The 22,089-nt window shown below is 35.3% G+C and overlaps 1 protein-coding gene across 1 annotated transcript in view; it reads right to left on the reverse strand.

The window, feature by feature from the left end:
* The window catches only part of COL26A1 (collagen type XXVI alpha 1 chain), a 216,355-nt gene that overhangs the window by 165,077 nt on the left and 29,189 nt on the right, over nt 1-22,089 (reverse strand). The window contains exon 2 of the mRNA XM_072429704.1: nt 536-658. Coding sequence (XP_072285805.1) covers nt 536-658 — 123 coding nt within the window. The remainder of the gene's footprint in view (nt 1-535; nt 659-22,089) is intronic.

Below are 22,089 nucleotides of genomic sequence, written 5' to 3' on the forward strand. Positions count from 1 at the left end.
TAATCCAGCAAACCTGGAATGGATCTGGTCCTAGCAAATAGCAAATGACTAAAGAAATCCATTCCAGGTTTGCCGGATCACCCAGCTTCACTGATTAAAGTGTATCCTTTCCAGCTTTGAAGAGCTTTAATAAATCAGACTGATTGTATTTGAACAGTTAACAGGGCACAACATGCATGTCATTGGATGGTAGACAGCAATTGACAATAAATGGGTATGTTTTACCTGTATTGCCTATAAAGGCCATGCTGCATTCAAAGAAATGCAGTACATAACAAAGCAAGTAAGACGCAGCCTCTGCCCTAATATGAGCACTGCCCTATTCATGTAAATTATATTTTCATGACTTGCATTTGAGATGCAGTCCAAATGCCTGTGAAACACAAGAAAACAATGTTTAATGCCAAAAAAAAGGTTCCATAGGTTACAGGTATGATTGTTAAAAGTAAACATACTATGGAAATATTAGTATAAATATGATCACTAGTTTTATCATTTTATACCAATTCTTAGATAATAAATACATTTATGGTACCTGACAAGATTGGTGCATGGTCCTGGCCATCTGCAACTCTGGTACACCCTCTGAACAACTGTCTCCGATCCATTCTGTACTTGGCAAGTAACTGTTTTAGTTGCTGTAAATTGACACCAATTCCTATAAGAGAATAAACATTAATATGCATCAGTAGGTACATCAAGCCCAGTAAGATTATTACATATAGGTAAATTCCACCCAAAATGGAGCCCCGATTCCTACTGCAACCACTAAAAAGCCTTGCAAATTTTATCCTGGCTAAGCAGGTATGTTGTTTTGGTACATTGGCATGCTTTTGAGGACTAATAGAAATGAATGGGCACAGCCTTAGTAATATGCATCTACCTGCCAAAGAACACTTGTGGATGGTTCTTTAAAATGTATACTCCACCCACATGGAGGTAAGTGTTAGCAATTAATGTGTACATAGGATTAAAAGGAGGCACAAGTCACAAAAAACATATAAAAACCCAATTTATAATATAATCAAATATATTATCAAACTGGTATGAACATTTTTATTACATGCCTATTACAAAATAGTGTAATAACATTAAATTCACTTTATACCCTACATTATTATCAAAAACATTTAAATCAAAATCAAAAGGATTTTAGGGGGGGAAAAAAAGTCTAAATTATTGTATTCACATCATATATGTTAGGTGACTTCTGTTTGAAATCATGTGATGTATATGATGCAGTATAGGTTCAGACAGACAGCTACTGAGCAGATGGTAAGAGGTCACAAAAAGTCACACTAAAAGCAGCTGAAAGCCACATGTGGCTCACTGGCTGGGGCCACCAATTTGTATTTTATACATATGGGGTATATTATAGAATTACATTGTAGTCAAGTATTGATGTATTCTGATATACTCTTGCGGGATGAATGCACATTTAAATACACATTTTGATAATTTATCTAACACGCTCTACCTTGTTTCTGTGCTATTGTCTCTGCACCATGTACTGGAGATATCAAAGGGTGATAACTTTACTTGTTGTGGAATCTCCCACAGACCGAATGACTCACACTCTTCATGTGAAATATATGAATAAATGCGATGATCGATAAACTGTGAAATGTTCAGAATGTGCATTGGAACTAAAGCCATCTGTGATGAAAACTGGATAAGCTTAGAGAGATAAAAAGATTAGGCAACATTTGCAGGAAAACATATGTATAGGCCTATGGTACCAGAATTGCAGTCTTTAGTTCAGCTCATCTTTCTCTAGCTAGAAATTAGGTATACCTTGTCTGGTTTCTGCAGGAAGCCACTTATAAAAAGCTGACTGGATGGATATTGTTTTATATCAGCTCTGGGCTGTTAAAGGCCTCATACCAGAAGGGTGTTAATTCACTCCCAGTACACTTCATCACTGGCATCAGTAAAATGCAATTATCTGTGGAAACTAAACCATATTAAACATTCAGCCTTCTTTAAACCAATATATATCATTTCATTTTATTGTTGATTTTGGACAGCTAAATGACCTGGCAATTTCTTATATCTCTAAGAGCCCTATTTAAAACCCTACCAGACACCCCATTGTTACTTCATGCCACCATGGCGTAGAGCCTACAGTGTTAGTGTCTGCATAACAGACAGACAGAAAGCTTAAAAATTGGAGAAGCGCCCACCCACACATAACGTTGTCACGTCATATGACCCAGTTCACCCCTTTCTGGCTTTTCTCCATTCACTCATTTTAATTGTGCTTTGCTTGCTTTAAAGTCCCAATATTGTGCTTTATAGATGTATATTTTTTTTAAATATGGCCATGGTAAGCCCATACCTCTACTTTATAAATTAACCCATGCTGTACTTTTTTGCTGAGATCTCTGCGCTTGTATTCCTTTACATGACACCTGCTGTGACCATTATAAGGGAAAAAGTATTCCTAATACTTTTTGTTAAATTCAGAGTACAAAAAAAGCAACAAAATGTCTTGAAACAAAAAAAAGGGGTGGATGGGAACAGAATTAGAAATAAAAGAATATTGATCTAGCTTTTTGGGTATTCAAGACATACGAATAAGCAATTGCTTTCTCAGCCCAACAGCCTCCACCCAGCCCAGAAAAGAAAAACAAAGTTCTGCAGATCATTATCCAAGCAAACCTTCATTAAATATAAATTGATATATTTACATAACATTAAATCTGAAATCCATTGTATGTGTTCACTTTTTGAACACCTGCAGCTATTGGGAGATCCCCATTCTAAAAAAATATTTATTTTCTTAATATGTGCACCATTTATCAGATAAAGCTTTGTTTTAGAATAGTATTATATTCACTAAATTTAAAAACAGGAACAAGGGAATACGGATGATAATATTTCCTAGATTATTAGATGATTTATGTGCACAATAAGAAGACAACAGATACTGTACTTACAGCAAGGTGTCCGTTACAAAAATTCTGGAGCATGTGTGTAATTACATTGGCCACTTCCTTCCAGTGAAATGAAATCAGTTAAGCTCTGCACATCTGCAGTTAGTTTACTGAGTTATCTGCTTTATACAAGATTTATGGGAAAAAGGTAAACTGGAAATCATGTCAGGTTTTACTTCTGTGCAGCCACTCAAAAAGAGCCAACTGACAGACAGCGGAGGGTACAGGCCTTTCAGATGTCTGCTGCGCACCCCAAGGGTTGGATTATCCTCTGATCATTACTAGGCTTCGGTTGGCTATATTTGATTACACAGGAAACCAAAAAAGCAAAATAACAAAGAAGCCAAAAGAAAAAAAATAAAGGATAATTATAAAGCATGATAAGCCAGACAGATATTGTTCCCACAATGCAGAAAAGATTATGTGGTTACCTAAATTGTGGGAGAAGTACTTGTCTTGCTTACCTTGATTGCAATTGCAGTTTAATTAACACTGTGGATTTTAGCAAATGCTAAAGCTCAAAGTCCCTCCATGTTCTTTGTGTTTTGCATTTACTGAACTCTTCCCCTGAGTAATGGGAATTGCTGCAGGGCATTTCAGCTTACACTTGGGATACATGCCTGGATTTCATTTCATGAGAACTGCTAAGCTTCTTTATGGCCATTTTTGGTTTGTTTAACCCTTACCAAAACTGATCAAATAACTTTGTTGAGTGCCATGTAGGTGACTTAGTTCATTTACAAATGCAATTGTAAAATTAGCATCAAACAACATAATACATTCAAAACAGAACACAGTGTAGTAAATTGCTTGGATTATTTGTACCTGGCATACATTTGATACGTGGCTTGAATCAGAAAACTGAAGCCATATGTATTCATTTTAGTATCAGAATTAGGATTAGGGATTTATTGAAAGCCTAAGTGGTAAATAACAAAATACTTATAATGGGGCTAACCCTGCACTGCAAGGGTCAGATGTCAATAAAGGGTCAATAAAAACAACATTGCTTATAGCCAGCCAAAGGTGCTCCTAGAAACTCTAATACCATTATATAATATTAGGGGAAAATGGAACCTTTAAAAGTTTAGAACTAAAACCCAAAAAGCAAAATAAAGACACAATTGGAAATGTTTTTATTTTTTCCAATTCCTCCTTAGAGATAAGCAAACGTACAATACAATTCTTTATAAGCCACTATATAAATAAATATATATATATATATATATATATATATATATACACACACACTTTGATCACACTTTGATACTACATCAATAGGTAACTTAAGACAACAAATTTATTAATGGGGAAAAAAGTCAAGCTGAATCAATTGTTTCTCTACTCATCCATTTGTATACTCAAGAGGAAGTAAAATAGAACTCCCAATGTAAATGGAGTGAAAATCTCTCCAATGGGAACAAAAATAGCAAAAGAAACCTGCCATAAAATTTAAGCTTTTCTCCATTCTAAATTCCAGAAATAAAAAAAAAATCTGACTGGTGTTTTACTATAGTTTTTAGGCACTTTACTGCTAGAAGGTCAGCTTCTTTGAATATACATTTTGCTTCCAAGTGCTTAGCAAAGGTGCAGATGCTTTTACTCAGCAGTTTGCTCATTAAAAGAGCCAATGAAACCACAGGTGTCAGAAAGTCAGTAACTAGAGAAAGTCTTGACTGCAGATGATCTAGGATGGAGCTGTCCAGCTCCAGTCCACAAGGGTCACAAACAGGCCAAGACTGTCATAATTTGATAGCATGCACACTATTCACTAAAAGCTGTCTTTTAGAGAAAGGGATCCTAGCTCTTGAAGTGCTGGAGATGGACTGCTCTGATCAAAAGTACAGGATAACAAGTATCAGTGAACAAAGGGATTTTAGGGAGACCTACACCTAGAAAATACTGAGTAACTGATACCAACCCTAAGGGTACATACATAAGTGAGTTCACTGATACAATCAACACTAGCATCCACTGCTACAATCTGCAGGACCACTTCTAACATTTCAGGTAGCTTATTGTGTCTGCCGGGTTTGGGGTCCTAACTTATCCATATGATTTCTGGTACATGCAGGGTGTGCAAGCCCTATAATACTCATGAGGAAGACAAGCTTTCTGGGAAAACATGTTGAGTTAATTATTTAAGAAGTGTGCAAAATTACCCTTTTGGATGTTATGAATTGATGGGACACCCTGTGTACTTTCATTAATCCTTTGTTAGGATACATTTTTACCTAGCATTAACCTATGGCTTGATGCCACAACTGTTGTAACTTGTGAAAACTTCACAAGTTGATATGTTGTTATATATCAGTAGCGAACTTAACATTGGACAATAAGTAAGTCCCAAAATTAACTCCTGGTCACAATATACTTCTGTATCATGCTACTCATTGTATTCCACTAAGATATGTAATTATGTAACAGCTTTTTATGAGTAAAAATTCATTTCCTGTGCCAAAAAACCCTCAGCCTCTTTGTTTCCTCACTTAGGACAGGATAACTATACAGATGGAACTTTAGGAAAATGTTCAAGACTCCATTTAGACCTGTACTTTGTGTTACTCTTGGTAAAATGCAATATTGCAATGGCAATCCTTAGTCAAAGCCCTCCAATGTCACTGCACATTTTTAAAGTACTATTACACCACTGTAAAAACTGTTTTGATCTGCTCTTTTTACAAACTAATCAGCCTAAGCAGCCTGCAAAGTAGATAAAATACTGGTAGTCACATAACAGTGGCACATAATGTTCCTTGTCTCTGCACTTTACTGTGCAATACATGGGTGAAAATATGTGGCACGTATATAAGACATCGCCTCTATGTGACCTCTTTCACGGCATGCCTAAAGAATGGACTGGTGTTCTTGTGGTCACTTGGACAATAAAATATAATATTAAAAGTTAAAGTGGACCTATCACCACAATTTTTACTTTGTATAGAAAGGTAGATAACCCTTCTATATAAAGTTAAAGTGTTTTGTTTTTTTTCTTTAAATGCCCTTTTAAAAAAAAAAAAAAAAAAAAAAAAAGCAAAGCCTATAGACTGACTGTTAGCGCAGAGCCTCCTGGGATACGTACGTCACGCATGCACACGTACATCACACAGTGAGATCAGCCCTTTTCTTTTACAAATACAATAGCATACGTCGGAAGATCATCTGTGTAGTGTGAGATCTGGTGACATAGACAGAGGACACAAGAAGAAGAGAGCAAATAGTGCCAGGATGATACCGGGGGACCGTATGAAGGACATACCCAGTACATTATGGAAGCCCAATACATTACAAACAGGCTGAAACTAAATAGACTGGGACAACCAGCAAGGTACCCTAAAGAGTCACATAGGGGGTCACATATTCATGAAAGAAAAGAACTTTGCAAACCGAGATGAGTGAAAATGCATAGGTAAATGAAGCTGCCCCACAAATAGTTCAGTAGTCACGTGGGGTAGTTGTTTCATCAGTAAAATACAGGAGCCATGGTACAGAAATAGGTAGTTTGGCCAGAACAATTAACACAGTACATAACCTGCTGTTGTGTTGCCACTTAAGGATCACCAGGCATTTACTAGCATGCATAGATACTGTACTGAGGAATTGGATACTATGCTTATAACACACTTTTAGTCTGATATTTTACTATAAAAATGTACCTAATTGAATATAACTAGACACATAGAAGATGCAAACAAGAATACACTGAGAGATGAGTGAATCCATCCACAAAGTTCAAGGCTTCATCTAAATTTAAACTGATTTGCAAATGGCAAAGATATGTAAATATTAGAAAATGCAATACTGGAATGTAATCCTTCAGGATTTCTCTTCATTTTCCTAAATTCTGCATTTTTTGAAGTAAATATAGATTCTTTTCTTTTGGGTAAAGTGGGAAAAGGTTCAAACTACTATATTTTGTCCAGTTGGGGAGATTTCCCCTCTTTCCCAGTCATGATGACACAACTGGTTGGTGAATGTTAGTACAAATCCCCCTTTTAGTCAGCACCAGAACAGCTGTCACTGTTGAAAGCCTCCAAAGAAAAACTTCAGACTGCACTTCATAGATCTACAGAGGCCTCCAAACATTCCACAGGCCTGAAACACTCCAGCGCATTTAGCCCCTAGTGAGATCTCATTATACAGTCCAAAAATGATAATAATAATAGCAGAGAGATAATCCTATTATTAGCTCCACTTGGGACAAAAGACGTTAGAGTGTTTTAGGCCTGTGGAGTGTCCTTGTCCACTTGGGAACATAATATTTGAAGGCTTTAGAGGATCTGTTGTGTGTAGTTAGACATTTGTTCAAAACTTATGGGGCCCCAAGCGTGCCTGAACACATTGTTGGATGTGTGGCCTGCTGGAAAGGAGTTGTCTTGAGGATATCATTCTGTCACCATTGCAAGATTAGCTTTCATTTTTTCAATGACAGCAGGTTCTCTTTCAAATTACTTCTTGGCTTTTTATAAACTTTAAATTATATCTAAGCCCAAACATATAGAAGCTTACTATCACAAATGTGGTGGCTGCATTAATTGTTTTAGTCTTTTTCAATGCTGAGAACATTTTTAACAATCACAAAACAAATTCTTGTCAATGTGGCCAGAAATGCATTGTTCTTGCCTTTTTCTATGAGCTGGCACAGTCATCTTTACCTTTCCTCTGTAAGAAGATGAACAAAGGCAGACATGGCTGTCAAAGACCATGGCTCCCTCCATAGAAAGAGTTGGGAAGTGTGTGTAGACAAAAAAGGGGCTCTATTTATAAAACAGGGATTCTGACATTTCCTCGTTGGAATAATCTAGGTTCATGTGCTTTGACTGCAGTAATTGAATCCCACAAGGGAATGTTTGAGGGAACATCAGATTCCCTGTTTTATAAATAGAGCCATAGTGTGTAATTTACAGGATCACCAAGTTAAACCAGAAGGAAAAAGAATGAAATGAATGAATGAAAAATTTATATTAAGTAAGCTCCAATATATTCAATTTTTGTTTTTGGGTTACGATATGTTTTAAATAACTTTTTTTTAAAAAGTGCGTCAAACCCTTAGTCAATGCCAGGCAGTAAGAGTAAAGTAGGATCAGTGCAATATGTGATAACAATATAACCTAATAAGATATCTCAACATCTTGAAAATGTCATGCATACAGACTAAAATTACAACAATTTCATTGTCTAGTCATAAATTACCATTTATTAATTGAGAAAGAAAAATAAAACCTCTGGTCTTTTGTGCAAAAAAAATAAAAAAAATAATACCAATACAAAATTTTTTTTTTAAAAAATAATGATATAAAAATTATTAATTATATATATAATTTCTGTTTCATTGTTCGCCGGATAATATTGAACTTGACTTAATTAAGTCAAGAAAGTAATCCCAGGAAGCTCCTCTGACCCTTATATAAATATAGTGTCATTAACACATTCTCAAGTGACACGGGGACAAATGTTTTAGGGTGGCATTCTTTGTTAAGGTCCCATCATTGGCTTGTCTTTAAAACTGTTTACATATGACATCTGAGGAAATCAGCCTCACAAGAGGAACAACATTGCCTTCCAATTATTTATAGCTTATTAGCAACACAACTGACAGCAACTACTCAGGGGATGGAGGCAAATTGTGTTTGACCACAGGGAATTTTACTAAGCCTTCATCCACAGGATGGCATTTTCTTTAGGCTTAAACCTTTTAGCTGTGTAAACAACTGTACTGAATTATCTTTTTGTTTTCACAAGGATAATGGATTGTAAGTTACAGTTAGTTGAGAGCAGCATTCAGGGCATTGAAACAGTAGGACTGTTTTGACAGACAGACAGATTTCCATGAGTTTTTTTATAAGTGCTCCTTAGCTGGGGCTATCAGTTTCCATGTTATATAACGGAGGAATTTCTGAGACTCAGAGGTCACTGAATTCTAGTGGGAAAAAAGGCCAAGCTGCCTCTTATAAATTGAACCATGCCCCCCTCTATATAAATAGCTTTCTTATTTTTAGCCACATTTTGTATTTAATATTTAATTATAGGGACTCTATAATAACATAAATCACCTTACGACACATTAACGTGGAAGTAGAAGATCGTACAATACTATGCATTCCAATATCTCAATATGATTTTATGTTTGTAAATCATGTTCATTTGTAGAAGAAAGTATTGCTGAGTTACAGCTGCTCCCTGAGATTATTGAATACCATAAGAAAGCACGTCTGTGTATATTGGCGCTAGGTGTCAGCATCAAAGTCAAACACACAAGTGCTACAACTTTTCAGCTGCTCCTGCAAATGGCACACAGGACATATAGGGGTCTATTTATAAAGCAGTGATACTGACATTCGCTAAAGCATTCCCTGGTGGAGAATCTTCCATGTCCATGTGTTTTAATGACAATATTTGAAACTCCACTAAGGAATGATTTAGTCAATGTCAGATTCACTGGTTTATTAACAAATCCTACAGTCACTCATAGAGTTGCTTTAAGCTACTTTTTAGACAAATTAGGCAAAGTTCACACTTGTACTCATCTGACATAGTTCCAAAGTACAAATATTATCTATTTTAAAGATGAAAATCTAAAGATGCTGGATATTTTTTTGTGGATGACTTGATCAGAACTGCACAATCAGAAGTTTCAAGCCTAGAGAAATATGTGAGCTGACCTTGCTGACCTCTTGAAAATTCTGTCTGTCTCTGATGTCGACGCTGTCTTGGTCAGTGACCTAGAACAAGCATATAGCAAGTGATGTCAGAATTTCCAATTTACATTTTTGTTTCATGTCATTTTTCCACGCCAATAGTATTTTCAGAGGGAAAGGTCAGCAATAGTAGCTCATGTAGTTTCTCAGTACAAGATTTTTCTTAAAGGCTAGTTTCCACCACATGCCTTAACATGCATTGTTTTTTTAATGTAATGTGAAAGGGTAATGCAGTATACTCAAAATGCAGCAAGCATGACTTCTCCCTCAACATAAAACACATTTGATTTGTAGGAATCCGGTAAAACGATGAATTTGATGTTTGAAAATGGTTGGTTTCTTGAGCTTTGTGATCATTTAGTTTTGGCCATGGTTTTATTATGCCCTTGAATGGAACAGCAAATATTTTTTGCATTTCCCATTGCCTTATTCAAAAGAAAAAAAACACATTGTAAAGGACCTAATCATACCACACACAGATAGAAAAAAATTTTAGGTTTACAGTTGCCTGAATTCACCTGCATTTGCTGCTTGGCTTGAGGATTAATGAATTTGTATGACCAACTTGATTTGTTTTCTGTATCTGCCCAAAAAGCCAGTCACTTCTATTATGGTTACATTAGAGCTTCCACCTTCAGACATATTTTATTAGTTTGTATTTGCCCTGAAGCCATTATCAAATGCAATGGCTTTCCTTTGGGCTTTACCTTTTGGTTTATTTTTCAAAGCCTTCATGTCATCAGTTGTTTATTCTAGTCAACCTTTAATACCACATAGGTTAACGTCTCACATTCTATACAAGTGAGACAGTCTTGAGTCACATCAAAAGAGATTCAACAAAAATATCCCTTCATAGATCATAGACGATGGGGAAATAAAGCCATAGATGTAGAAGGCACCTCATTAGAATGTTGTTTGCAGACAAGTCAAACACTGCTTTTGTAAACGAAAAAGAAAGATATTTATATCTCATCACTGCCATCATATAACCTAAAAGAAGTAATTATTCTTTAATTATGGATAATAGAAAGGACCACGTAAATAATTCCTTTATACCACTATTGCTAACTTTGCATCAAGAACTTGTGGTTTAGCACACCACTACATCAATTACATGAACACATACACAACGCTGTTTCAAATGATATGGTACAATGATTAAAGTGAGTGCTAGCAGGAATGCAATTTAGGCATCCAGATGTACCTACTTATACTTTTATAAAATATCTAGAGTGCCACAAAACTGTCAAAACTAGTGGGATGCAATTGGAGGAATGTAAACAAGTACTTAGGTTCAAAAGTTGTGCATTGGTTGTACCCCTTCTGTATCATGGTTAGGGCCACGATAGAGCCATATATTACATTGAGGGACCTACATTTAGATGTTGGAAGAAGGGTGAGGAAAACAAACATCAACTTCAGATGTGACATTTTCATGTTAAAAAATCTTGGTTCACTCAAGTATGTATGGTAAATTGCAAATCCAACAGGGAGTGTAACATGCCAGCTATCTGGAAAAGGTCAGACAATAATTTTGGGTGGACTGATGCTTTGATTTCATTGTACAAGAATCTCTGCACAGATATAGGTCAGGTAGTATACTTTTGTCTGTCCAACTGGATTTAGTATGCACACCTTTAAAAGAGGCAAGAGAGTATCCTGTAAATTGCTATCTGGGTGGGTAGTCTTTCTAAATTACAGGGTGCAAACAATTCCCAAATGTATGAACTCTGAAAAAAGTTCCTAATCTTTAGAGAATTCATGTATGTGTACATCTGTGTCCAAGTGGGATGTGATTAGATGCAGCAGTCAGGCAGTATATACTTCAATTTTCATGAACTTTTGCAAAAAGGGAACAAGCTTGAAAACAGAAAAAAGGTGCCCTTTCATTTCCAAAGAAAGGTCCGAATATTATTTTGTTATAAGGAAGTTTGCTTCTCCATTGGACAAAAATTTTTCAGAAATGAAAATGTTTACATTTTAGATGTAATTGGTCAAAAATATCTCCAGATTTGTTTTTTGCCTTCCTCTTCTACAGAACAATTATTATTTATAACAGTGAATTGGTCTTAATGACTGCACTGTTTTAGGGATTTACCAAACTCTAAACTGGAAGACATTATTTTTAGAAGGCTTATTATAGTTTTTTTATTTAATGTAACTGTTGTTCTGCTTTTGTCAACAAAAGATGTTTATATATACAATGGTGCTCTTATAGTCTTTATATTGTTTCCATATTCCATATATAAAAAAATGCTTTGCCTTTCCTGCTAACCCAGCAATACAACTTGCTTGGGTCTATAAGGATAAAAAGGGTTCTGTTTTCCAATAAACTATTTTAATGCAGCACTCCAGCTTCCAATGTTGTGTTCAAATAAATACCCCAGTATTGGTGAAGAGCTAAGATGGGGTGTAAATGTTAAAGCCTACCAAAGAGAAGCATATCAAAATAGTTTAGGACCCACTGACAAAGTGCAACTGTAAAGAGGAGGACATATGAAAGATTATGGTTAATAAAAGTAATAGAAGGGAACTGGTTCTTTTATTCCTATTGTTACTGCATACATAAATAAATGCTAACAGGTATCTGTAACTTTATGCATGATTAGATTCGATTTTGTCTATTTGTATACTGTGTGGCATAAGTAATGTTCGGTGTACTCCCTCAACATCAATTCCATTTATCATAGGTAAGTGAACACTCCAGACGAGGAAGAAGACCAGAAGACAGTGAAAGCATAACTGTCAAGAAAAAAACACATCTCAAATGCTGACAAATATCACTTTTCAATGTGTGTGTGCCATACTGCCATACTGCCATACAAATATACTGAGCACACCTGCAAGATATGGCAAGAGCTCTGGAAAAAAAACATACAGTATATAAGGCCTGAAATAGGTGACGTCAACAAATCAGCAAGGCAGCTAGAGGTTCCCAAGAGAGGATCCATTTAACTCAAAATGACTCTGGTTGCCGCAAAGTGCCATGATCCAGTACTACAAAAGTAAAACCCAACTATGAGGTGCAACAGTAAATTCCCCTTGTCTACCATAATGCAGGATTTGAGGGCTAAATTTCCAATCACCATGCCTAAGCACTGTCACATGGGGATACCTTCCAGAAAAGTTGAAATTTGTATAGCAGATAAAAGGTTCAGTGGTTTTGCCTTTAGACCCCCATTACATTAAGTCTATTTAAACCCAAGAAAAATGTATTATATTGCAGATTACCTTTTTCAGGCTTTTTCCTTTTTTTTTCCATTTTTACCTAGTGATTCTGACTGTAACACATTTTCTCACTTTTAACACTTTCTTTTAACACTTTCTCACATACAGTATCTTTTAAAGATTAGTAGTGTCAGGAAGAAAATGAGCTACAAGCAAGTAGTAGTAAGCTAATGTGATTAATACTTTTTGAAGACTCCTGCATTTAGCTTGTTATTAAAGAAGCATTCAGAGCTACTGATGTATATTTATTTGAATTGTTGTATAACACACATACCAAATGGTAATGCTTAACAAAACAGTGATTCCAAATATTAGCTGTTTAAAGCCGATTTGTTAAAGTATACCCAACGTGTATACCCAATGTGTTTATGGACTCAATAAATCATTTTGGAGCTGTCAGGAATATCAAATTTAATATACCAAAAAAAATAAAAAATAAAACTCATACAAAACTAATAGCTATTGTACTTACACAAAGGCTTTTGTCAGCTAGTATTTGTGCTTGCTTCTATAGCAGAACATGATAAATGTGTTTTCCTGTGGAATTCAGAAGGAGCCAGGGAAACTAATGAGTATTGCTCTCAATTAGTGATTGACATTGTGCAAAATGAGCTATAGTATGGAAACAAACTTTGTAAATGAACTTAAAGGTACACTTCATTGGTATTTCAAGATTGGCCATGAAAAGACTTTCTTTAAACCAAAAACCTGATAAACACAGAAGCAATCAAACTATTTGCAGTTCTGCAAGAAATATATATATACAGATACCTTCAAACTTTTTTAATGCACACAGATACATGAAGGGGAAAATTGTACCACACATACCATATTTAAACATCAATGAAATAACCAACAGGGACTTACATTTCATCAATCTATTCCTTACTACTTAAAACTATAATCCTATTTAACCCTTCCAACATCTTAAATACAAAAATTCAATAACAGTTAAAGACTGCAACCCAATGCCACTTACAGCCACCAATATTTCTGAAAATGCCACACCAATTGAAGCAAATTGTTAACTCTTTCTGCATTATAATCCTAATTATTATTATTATGATCATTAATAAACAGTAATACAGAATTACACCAACAACATTACACAGTGCTATAGATTAAATAGTACATGATTCCCCTCTACTAATTTTCAACAATGCCCCTATATTTGGTCAGATTCCTATTGTCTGAAAGAGAAAATTTTGGACCCAATTCTAGTAAATCATTTATGCAGCTATGAACAAATAAGTTAGCCAAAACTCTATGAAGCCATTTTAAATGGGAAAAAAACTAGAGTCAAATGAGACCCAACTTTGGGTAATATTTTTGCTAATTAGGAGGGTAATAACCCTAGGTTGGAAAACTGCAGCAAAAAAAAAGTTCTACCAGAAGCTCTCTAGCCATAGAAAATTATTGCATTCTCAAATTTTGGTCTCTTTGGTCTCTATGAAATTATCGTTTTGCTAGCCAGAACTGGGTGCTGCCCTGCAAGGAAGCAATTCCCAGAGGTTAGTGGATGACCCTCTTACATGGCCTGTGTAACATGCCATAAAGGTTGGTAGGAAATTTGTGACTTTTGGATTTTGCTTGGGTATAATGAAGTAAATAAAAGTGTGTAAGTGTGTTACCTGATTATCTACAATTTATCTTCTTGTTTTGTCTATTTTGCCAACTGCAACCTTAAAAGAGAGATGGTTGCATATTGAACTGAAAAGGATCTGCTATCTAAAGCCTGCTTATTTATCCACTTCCAGGAAAAGTGATTTATTACAATTTAGCAACAGCTGCAGGCTGAGGACTATGGGAAGCCTGCACCATATTCCCCAGGTACCCAGGTCTTATGACTTCACTGACTACAAAAGAAAATGTATCATTCCAATTTCTCATTTTATTAATGGAAACCATCTAAAACAGTGTTAATAAAATATACAAGTTTTTTAAGCTGAATTCCTATTACAAAATCTTTTTTCCTCAATAGCAACAAAATATGAAATCTGCTTGGGGATCACTGGATGCCTTGCAAACCGTAGACCAAAGATGTGTATTGCGTAGACCAAAGATGTGCAAATCCGTTTCTTCTTATCTTTTCATATATCCCCATTGTAGGGGGATATATTCATACATGTGCAGCCAATGTACATTCAATATATTTCTGCCTCATATGTTGTACAGCATCCATAGAAGAGAAACAGGTGAACCTAGTTTACACGCAGTACATCCAGATAAGATTATTTCACTGGCAGGCTTGGCATTTAATGCATTGGATCAGACTTTCTTGACCTTTAAAACACAGGGGAACCCCTAAAATAAGTTTCAGGTCTTCAGAGAACCCCTGATATAATTACAATATCCACAGCTATAGTACATTAGTGTGGTGGTCAGTAGGAAAAACGTCTTTTACATTCCTGGCCATTGGGAAGAATGTAACCCTTACAGATAACCAAAAAAGATCATTGGTGTCAGTGGAAACTGTCCTGAGAGGTCCAACTTTCTCATGGCTTAAGGAACCCCTAGCAAACCTCTGGGGGAACCTTTTTTTTCATTGCAAATGTTTTTCAAAAGCTAGATCCCCTGGCAGGTGTCTTTTGATGTCTTTTCATGGTGAAATTGTTCACATTAAATGAGGGGAAATCCCCCTAATGGAGCCCCCTATAACAGTAAAAACCTGATAGGGGTTCAAAACATTCCCCATTTAATCTGATACTAAACAAATTATAGTTTATGATATAGATACATTTTATTTCTGCCTCCCAACAGGAAAAATCACAATTGCCTATTAAAAAGAAAAGATGTTTTACATAAAGCATAAAAACATTACGCAGATGTGCTTAAAAATGAATGACTTGTAAAATAATAAATTTGATACAATCCTTTTATTCCACGCATTGGCAGAAACAGAACGTGTACTGGAGTTTTCAACAGTTGTCATTTTGAAGCTTTCTGTTCTTTTCCGAAAACACATTGGAACTGTATGAAGACTGTTGGTGCTGCTGTGCACATTGAGGTAGTAAAGCAACTATTAATAAATCCGCCATGGCATGTTGACAGCATTTCTGCTTTGAGACTCTAGGGAGTCCGCAAGGGATGCCAGCACAGCTGTGCCCCAGATCCAAACAGGCGACAGGTAAAAAGCTTCTTTTCAGCAACTGCTGTTTATTTAAGAAGGAATGTGAATGCTTTGTTGAAAAGGGTCTGACTGAGAGAGTTTCAGAGGATTCTTCCCTTCTTATTAAAAAAAAAAAAAAAAAAAAACTATCCAGAAAACATGACAACTGTGCAAAATTAAATAAATATATATATATAAAATCATGTCTTGCAGTCATATTTAAGATGCTGTTGCCAATGATTCTGCATGCAATGCATCTTTTTGTCATGTGATTCTTTCTTTTGCCCCCTTCTTTTTGAGAATTACTGAACCTGACATTCTGCAAATGCATAGCACTTTATTCACTAAAAAAACAGTATAAAAATATAGTAAAAGTTAATAATCATAATTGGTGCTATCTACCCTCTAGGTAAAGTTTATGCATTGCACAGCTTTATTAAACTTTAATATAGAACCTTACTTGCATGTATTAAACACCAGGAGCCTTTCTTTTAATCACATGACAAATATCATAGTAATACTGAAACTGTCTTTCAATGCTCTATTTGGATGAGCAATATATCATCACCAAAATGAAACTCTATTTGCAAGGGATACCTGAAATTTGACCATGTACAGCTGCCTGGGAAGACAGTAAGCCAATCACATGAGTAAGAGAAAACAATGTACAGATGGATGGCTGCATTGAAGAAACTCACAGTTGTATTCTGATTGAAATAAAAAGATACTAAATTACTCAAATATAAAATTTATGAATGTACATAAAAGTGGACACATAAAAGGGAATGTCACCGCTCAAAAAGCTCCACTGGTGCCGAAAGATTAGGGTGCTTAGCATGATATGTAGCCTGTTTAATTTCATTATTTCTGTCCACAGATTCAAAGGACTTATTATTTCACATAATGAACTTAGCATGAATCATTTTATTGTTCCAAACAGTACATGCTCAAATGTCCCATCTTGGATCTCCCAATCCAAGATACAGTGGTAAGGATAGGCACAAACTTGGTAAAAGTTTTGTGTGTTAAGTATCTGTTCTTTCACTGAAAGTAAAGTGGGTAAAACCCTAGCAGGGTATTTTGTGTGGTTTCACCAGTCCCTTGTTTGAATATAGTCTTTAATTAGACCATATGTAGTATATAAATTAAGTGTAACCTACATCTTACCAGTAATATATCCTCTGGATCACTTAAATGATGTAACATATATGTACTGGTTTTAAGAGTTGACACCTATTCTATGGAACTAAGATGGGTTTCCTAATATCTAGAAATGTTTAAAGGCAATATTACCGGACATTAAGGCAGTTTCTCGTTTTACCTTTGAGCAGCCTTGAAATAATTGTCAGGTCCCTAGTAACTCCTGCAAAAATAATTACAGCTTATGGTACATTAGTGTAAAAAGTTTTAAAAAGTTTTTAATAAAATAAAAATGTGGCATATCTAGTGTAGTTGATGCCACACTGTATGACGATACATTGCCCCTGATTCATCAATGAAATCCGCGCTCGCTGGAAGCGCGAAAGTACGCGCGGCCAGCGATCGCGGATTACCGCGGTCCGGACTCGAGTATGCGCGTACAAAAAAAAAAAACAGAATTTTTACTTTACATAAAAGTGTTGTCTACCCTTTTAAGTAAAGTGAAAATTCCGAGTTTAGGTACGCTTTAATTGATTCAAATTTTGGAACAAGATTTAAATTTCAATAAATCATGTTGATTTTTAAATATTGTTATCTTAATAAGGTTCATGTTAAATTCATAGAAAATTAGGGTAAGAGGAAGTATATTTACATTTAAATTGGTTTAGGAGTTAGGATGTATGTGTTTAGAAGTTGTTTTGCAGTTTAGTGGTTTAGGGTATGTTTAGGTTAATGGTGAATCCCTTACTTTGAATTACATTCTTTGGAGGTGATTTATGTTTATTAGTTCATGTTTGAAATATCTTATCATCAAGCTCATATGCACCTAGAATTACTGCACAATGAAATCATGAATTCTTTATCAGCTGTGCATGCTGGTATACAGTGACCTTTGGAGATTTCAAAATCTTAAAGCTATCAATATTTTACCTGTCATAACTAATCCAATTGTTTATGTAGTGAAGGAATTATTTTATGTAACCATACCAATACTATCTGAAGCCAAGGTGAATATTACTACAAAACTGAAAAACCAAGGACAGAATTTGCAAACCCCTTTCTACATACTCGCTCCCACTTAACAGCTTTCATAGAGAACGTTATAATGAAGGGCCTGTACACCAAAACCAGGTATTACACCTATAGTTAAATTCAGTAGAGCTGGCTTCTGCTTCTGCCTACCTTTTTCTATATATTCTCATCCACCTTGTGATGTTTCTACTACTCTTTTTGTATTTTACCCAATATATAATAAATTTAACCCCAATAAGGCTTGTGGGACTCCCTTATGAGGAGCTTGGCTGGTGTGACTACCTAACTCAAGTACAGAGAGAACCTGTGAGAAGTTCTTTCACTTTCCTACACTGAGACCAAAAAATGTAAAACTCTATACTGGGTGGACTGACAAAACTCCATGCAAAATATTTTTTTAAGCTTTGGACAGATAAGACGAAAGGCCAGGACTTCTGGCAAATTGTTGTTATTTGTGTGCCTGTTGGGAAGGTACCCACCAGCCCCAAACTCTTAGCCCCTCTTTTAGGCCTTTATGAAGGCAGGTCTACTCCTAGTGCTATGCTAATGCAAGAGTAAAAATGGCGCCTGTCTCAGTATTCTTTCAGTGAGAAATCAACCTATTACGCATATGGCAGGCATAATATAATCTTTTCCTTTCTTGCCAGGAGAATAAATATCAGTTCCTTTGCACTGTTAGAACAAACTGAGCAACTATGAAATCGATGATAGTTTCTTTGCTTTCCCGTCCAAAGTCATGTTTGCGCAGGATATATACAATCTGTAGCCAAATAAGTGATTCAGATTCCCTGTTAAAAAAGTGGGGTTCTGCCACATTCTTTAATAGTGAGGAGTCATAGGCAATACTTTAAGCTCATAAAATGAATTTGAAAGTTAAACATTTAATTTAATAGAGGTGTTTGTAGAGTGACAGGCTGTGACTCATTAACATTTCTGTTTCAGGTATGTGACTCTGAGGTGGCATTCTAACACTTTAATGTGTAAAAACAGTGACACGTGCACTGTGCCATGTACTAGGCCACACCAAGAAGCTATTTCTGAACCATTTACTGGGCACTATGAGTATATTACGTAGTAAGTGCTGACCAGGCCCTTTTGGCGACCAAACTCTACATCAAAAATAGCCAACACATAGATCAATGTTGTTTTTAACAACAGTTAAAAGACCTCGAACTGTAGAATACTACCTACATTTTTTAAACAAGGTACAGATTCTGGTCCAGACTTCAAAACATTTGCAAACAAATAGCAAATTACTTTGAAGTAATCTATTCCAGGTTTGCCGGATCACCAAGCTTCATTGATGAAAGTTTATCCTCCCCATTCTTGGAGAGCTTTAATAAATCAGTCCCCTTATGTATACAATCATTTTTCAACTTTTATCTGAAAACGAGTGCAATGTTTCTACATTGCAATAGCATGTTTCCTGTGCTTATACATTTCCTGAATAAGCATAGCAGCCTTGCTTTTGCTATCTCCTGGAAAAAAAACTCAGATAGAGGGTACTGTACAGGTAGCAAAAATCCAGATAGCATTTCAGCTTTCAAATTGACTATAATCAGTTTGATTGTGTTTTCAACATCAATTTAACACAGACAGTATTTCCAGAATAATATAATAGCAGTAATCTAAGACAGAATTTCCACAGGAAACAATACAGTTTGATCCATATGTCCATCTCTTCAAAATATAAGATTGCTGTTATGAAATCTGCCAGCATATAATGTTTCTGTCTGGGTAAACTGAGATAAAATTGTTTGAGTAAATGAGGTGCTGAGTCTTGTTTTAACAAAGTATTCCTATGGTAATATTTGTCTTAGTCCCACTCATGTATAGGTGTCCTTTAACACTTTACCAGTGAAAAATGTATAGATGTGTACACATTTTGACACTCTTTTGACAACCACTTGAAGTTGTTCCATTGAACCTGAAAGCTAGCTTCTATGTTCTCAAAACTCTGCATGCTCTTTTACTTAGAGTAGATCAAATTGTTATCTACAGTTGCATGTTTGTACAGAACCTGCAAGGATCAATTTCCTGCAGTAGTGACCTGTGTTGAACAGCGGGATACCTTATAAAAAACAAATCCATCTTATTTTTTCTTTTTTTTTTATCTTCAAAGCTGTAGGCATTTGTCTAGATACTTCCTAGACAACGTTCTGTTCAACATACTAACTTACATCTGGAGGCAAATAGTAGAAACACAATCTTGTCTCTTTCTCTTTGCAACTCTTAAAACTTGTCTTTAAAGTTTCAAATTCCATACCAAGCAAAGTTCATCTTTTCACGGTTAATTAAACAGTAAGAATATGAAAAAGTGAATGAGGAAAAGGATCTGCATGCTACACGTTTTAACTTGTCTGAGAAACATAGAAAAATTTGCTTGAAATGCATAAAGTTTGTTGGTCATATAACGATTGATTAAAATACTACACAAGGTTTTTAAACCATTTGTTTAATGTAAGCACAGGCTTTTACTGAAAACTATGAATATTTTATTTTGTATATAATAGACATAAAGCTCAACTCATGAAGATTTACAAAAGGATGAGAAGTTTTATTTTAGCCATGTGACTGCAATTTTGAAATCTTTTTGATCTCAGATGAAAATAACTATCCATTTTTAAAAAAAATAGGGATTATCCTAGTGTTTTTGCTTTGTGAATGGAACCCATATAGTCATATTATTCTAGTTAATCCTAGATTACCAAACATGAAGCATCCTGATTTTTGTAACCATCAGATTTATGTCAGAACTGGTATAGTATTAACTTGTATGTTGACCTGCAAGAGAAGAATATAAACATGCATGAATAATAGATTAAACTGAACTGGTAAGGATGCTAATATCATTAAAAAAAAACAACTTAACCCCTATGCTTAAACTATTACTGACCCTCAACCAAAACCTCAAACACCATTTTTCAAAATCAGGCTCACACCTACCTGTTTCTTGATTTATTTTCTATTTCAATAAACTCCTTAAATCCAACCCAAAGTCCATCTAAAGCCTTTATCTTTCCCTATGAATAATAAACAGGCATTTTTTAAAAATGTCACTGTGTTATAAACTTTAAAGAAAAATATAATTCGTCCAATTTTTTAAGATAAATTAGGCAAGAGGCTAGATTTTTATGCATACTGCTATACAGAACTGGAGGGGTTTTTCATGACTTTAAAGGTCTGTGGACGGAGCTTGGTGTGGTTTTTCACAGATAAGGTAACCAATGGTGTCATTATCTAAAGCTACAGTGACAACTCAATTTATGTTACCCTAAAAGGAAGAGCCATGCCACCCCATCAAAGAACCAAAAGGTTACACTGGTGGCATCAACAGCTTTTTAAGAAATTATACTAACACCTAAATCTATTTTTAACTTTCTTAACCAACCCTTTAATAAAAACATTCAATCTAAGCACTACTATAATCTAAACAAAATAAGCACTACTATAAAATAGTCATAATCATAGAGGCTGATAGGTTTCAATGAACATAAAAGTGCTGTAATGCAATATATTAACAACAAATGTTTTGGAGACTACATCACCTGATCACCAAAGACACATACCAACCTTTTATGACAAGCTTCCCAAAGGGAGGCAAAGTGATCTAAAGGCTGCTATCAGGTATAAAGTGTATGTACCTAGGTGCCAGTACATATTTATGTTGGGCTGCTTCATTGATCAAAAGGAAAGTGTAGTAGAGGTAGGGCAAGATTGTTACACCCAATAAGATTTTCCCAATCAGAATAGCTGCTGGGGTTACTGCACCAGGAGGTGCCTGCAAAACGTTTAGCAGCTTTTTTGTTGTTGTGGATATTATTAACAGTATTTATATAGCATCAACATATTACTCAGTTCTGTACATTAAATTGGAGTTGCAAATTAAAGACAAATACAGACCCAGGAGGAGGGGAAGACCCTGCCCAGAAAAGTTTACAATCTA

Source organism: Pyxicephalus adspersus, chromosome 1 (genome assembly GCF_032062135.1).
Source record: "Pyxicephalus adspersus chromosome 1, UCB_Pads_2.0, whole genome shotgun sequence".
NCBI classification, from domain to species: Eukaryota; Metazoa; Chordata; class Amphibia; order Anura; family Pyxicephalidae; genus Pyxicephalus; species Pyxicephalus adspersus.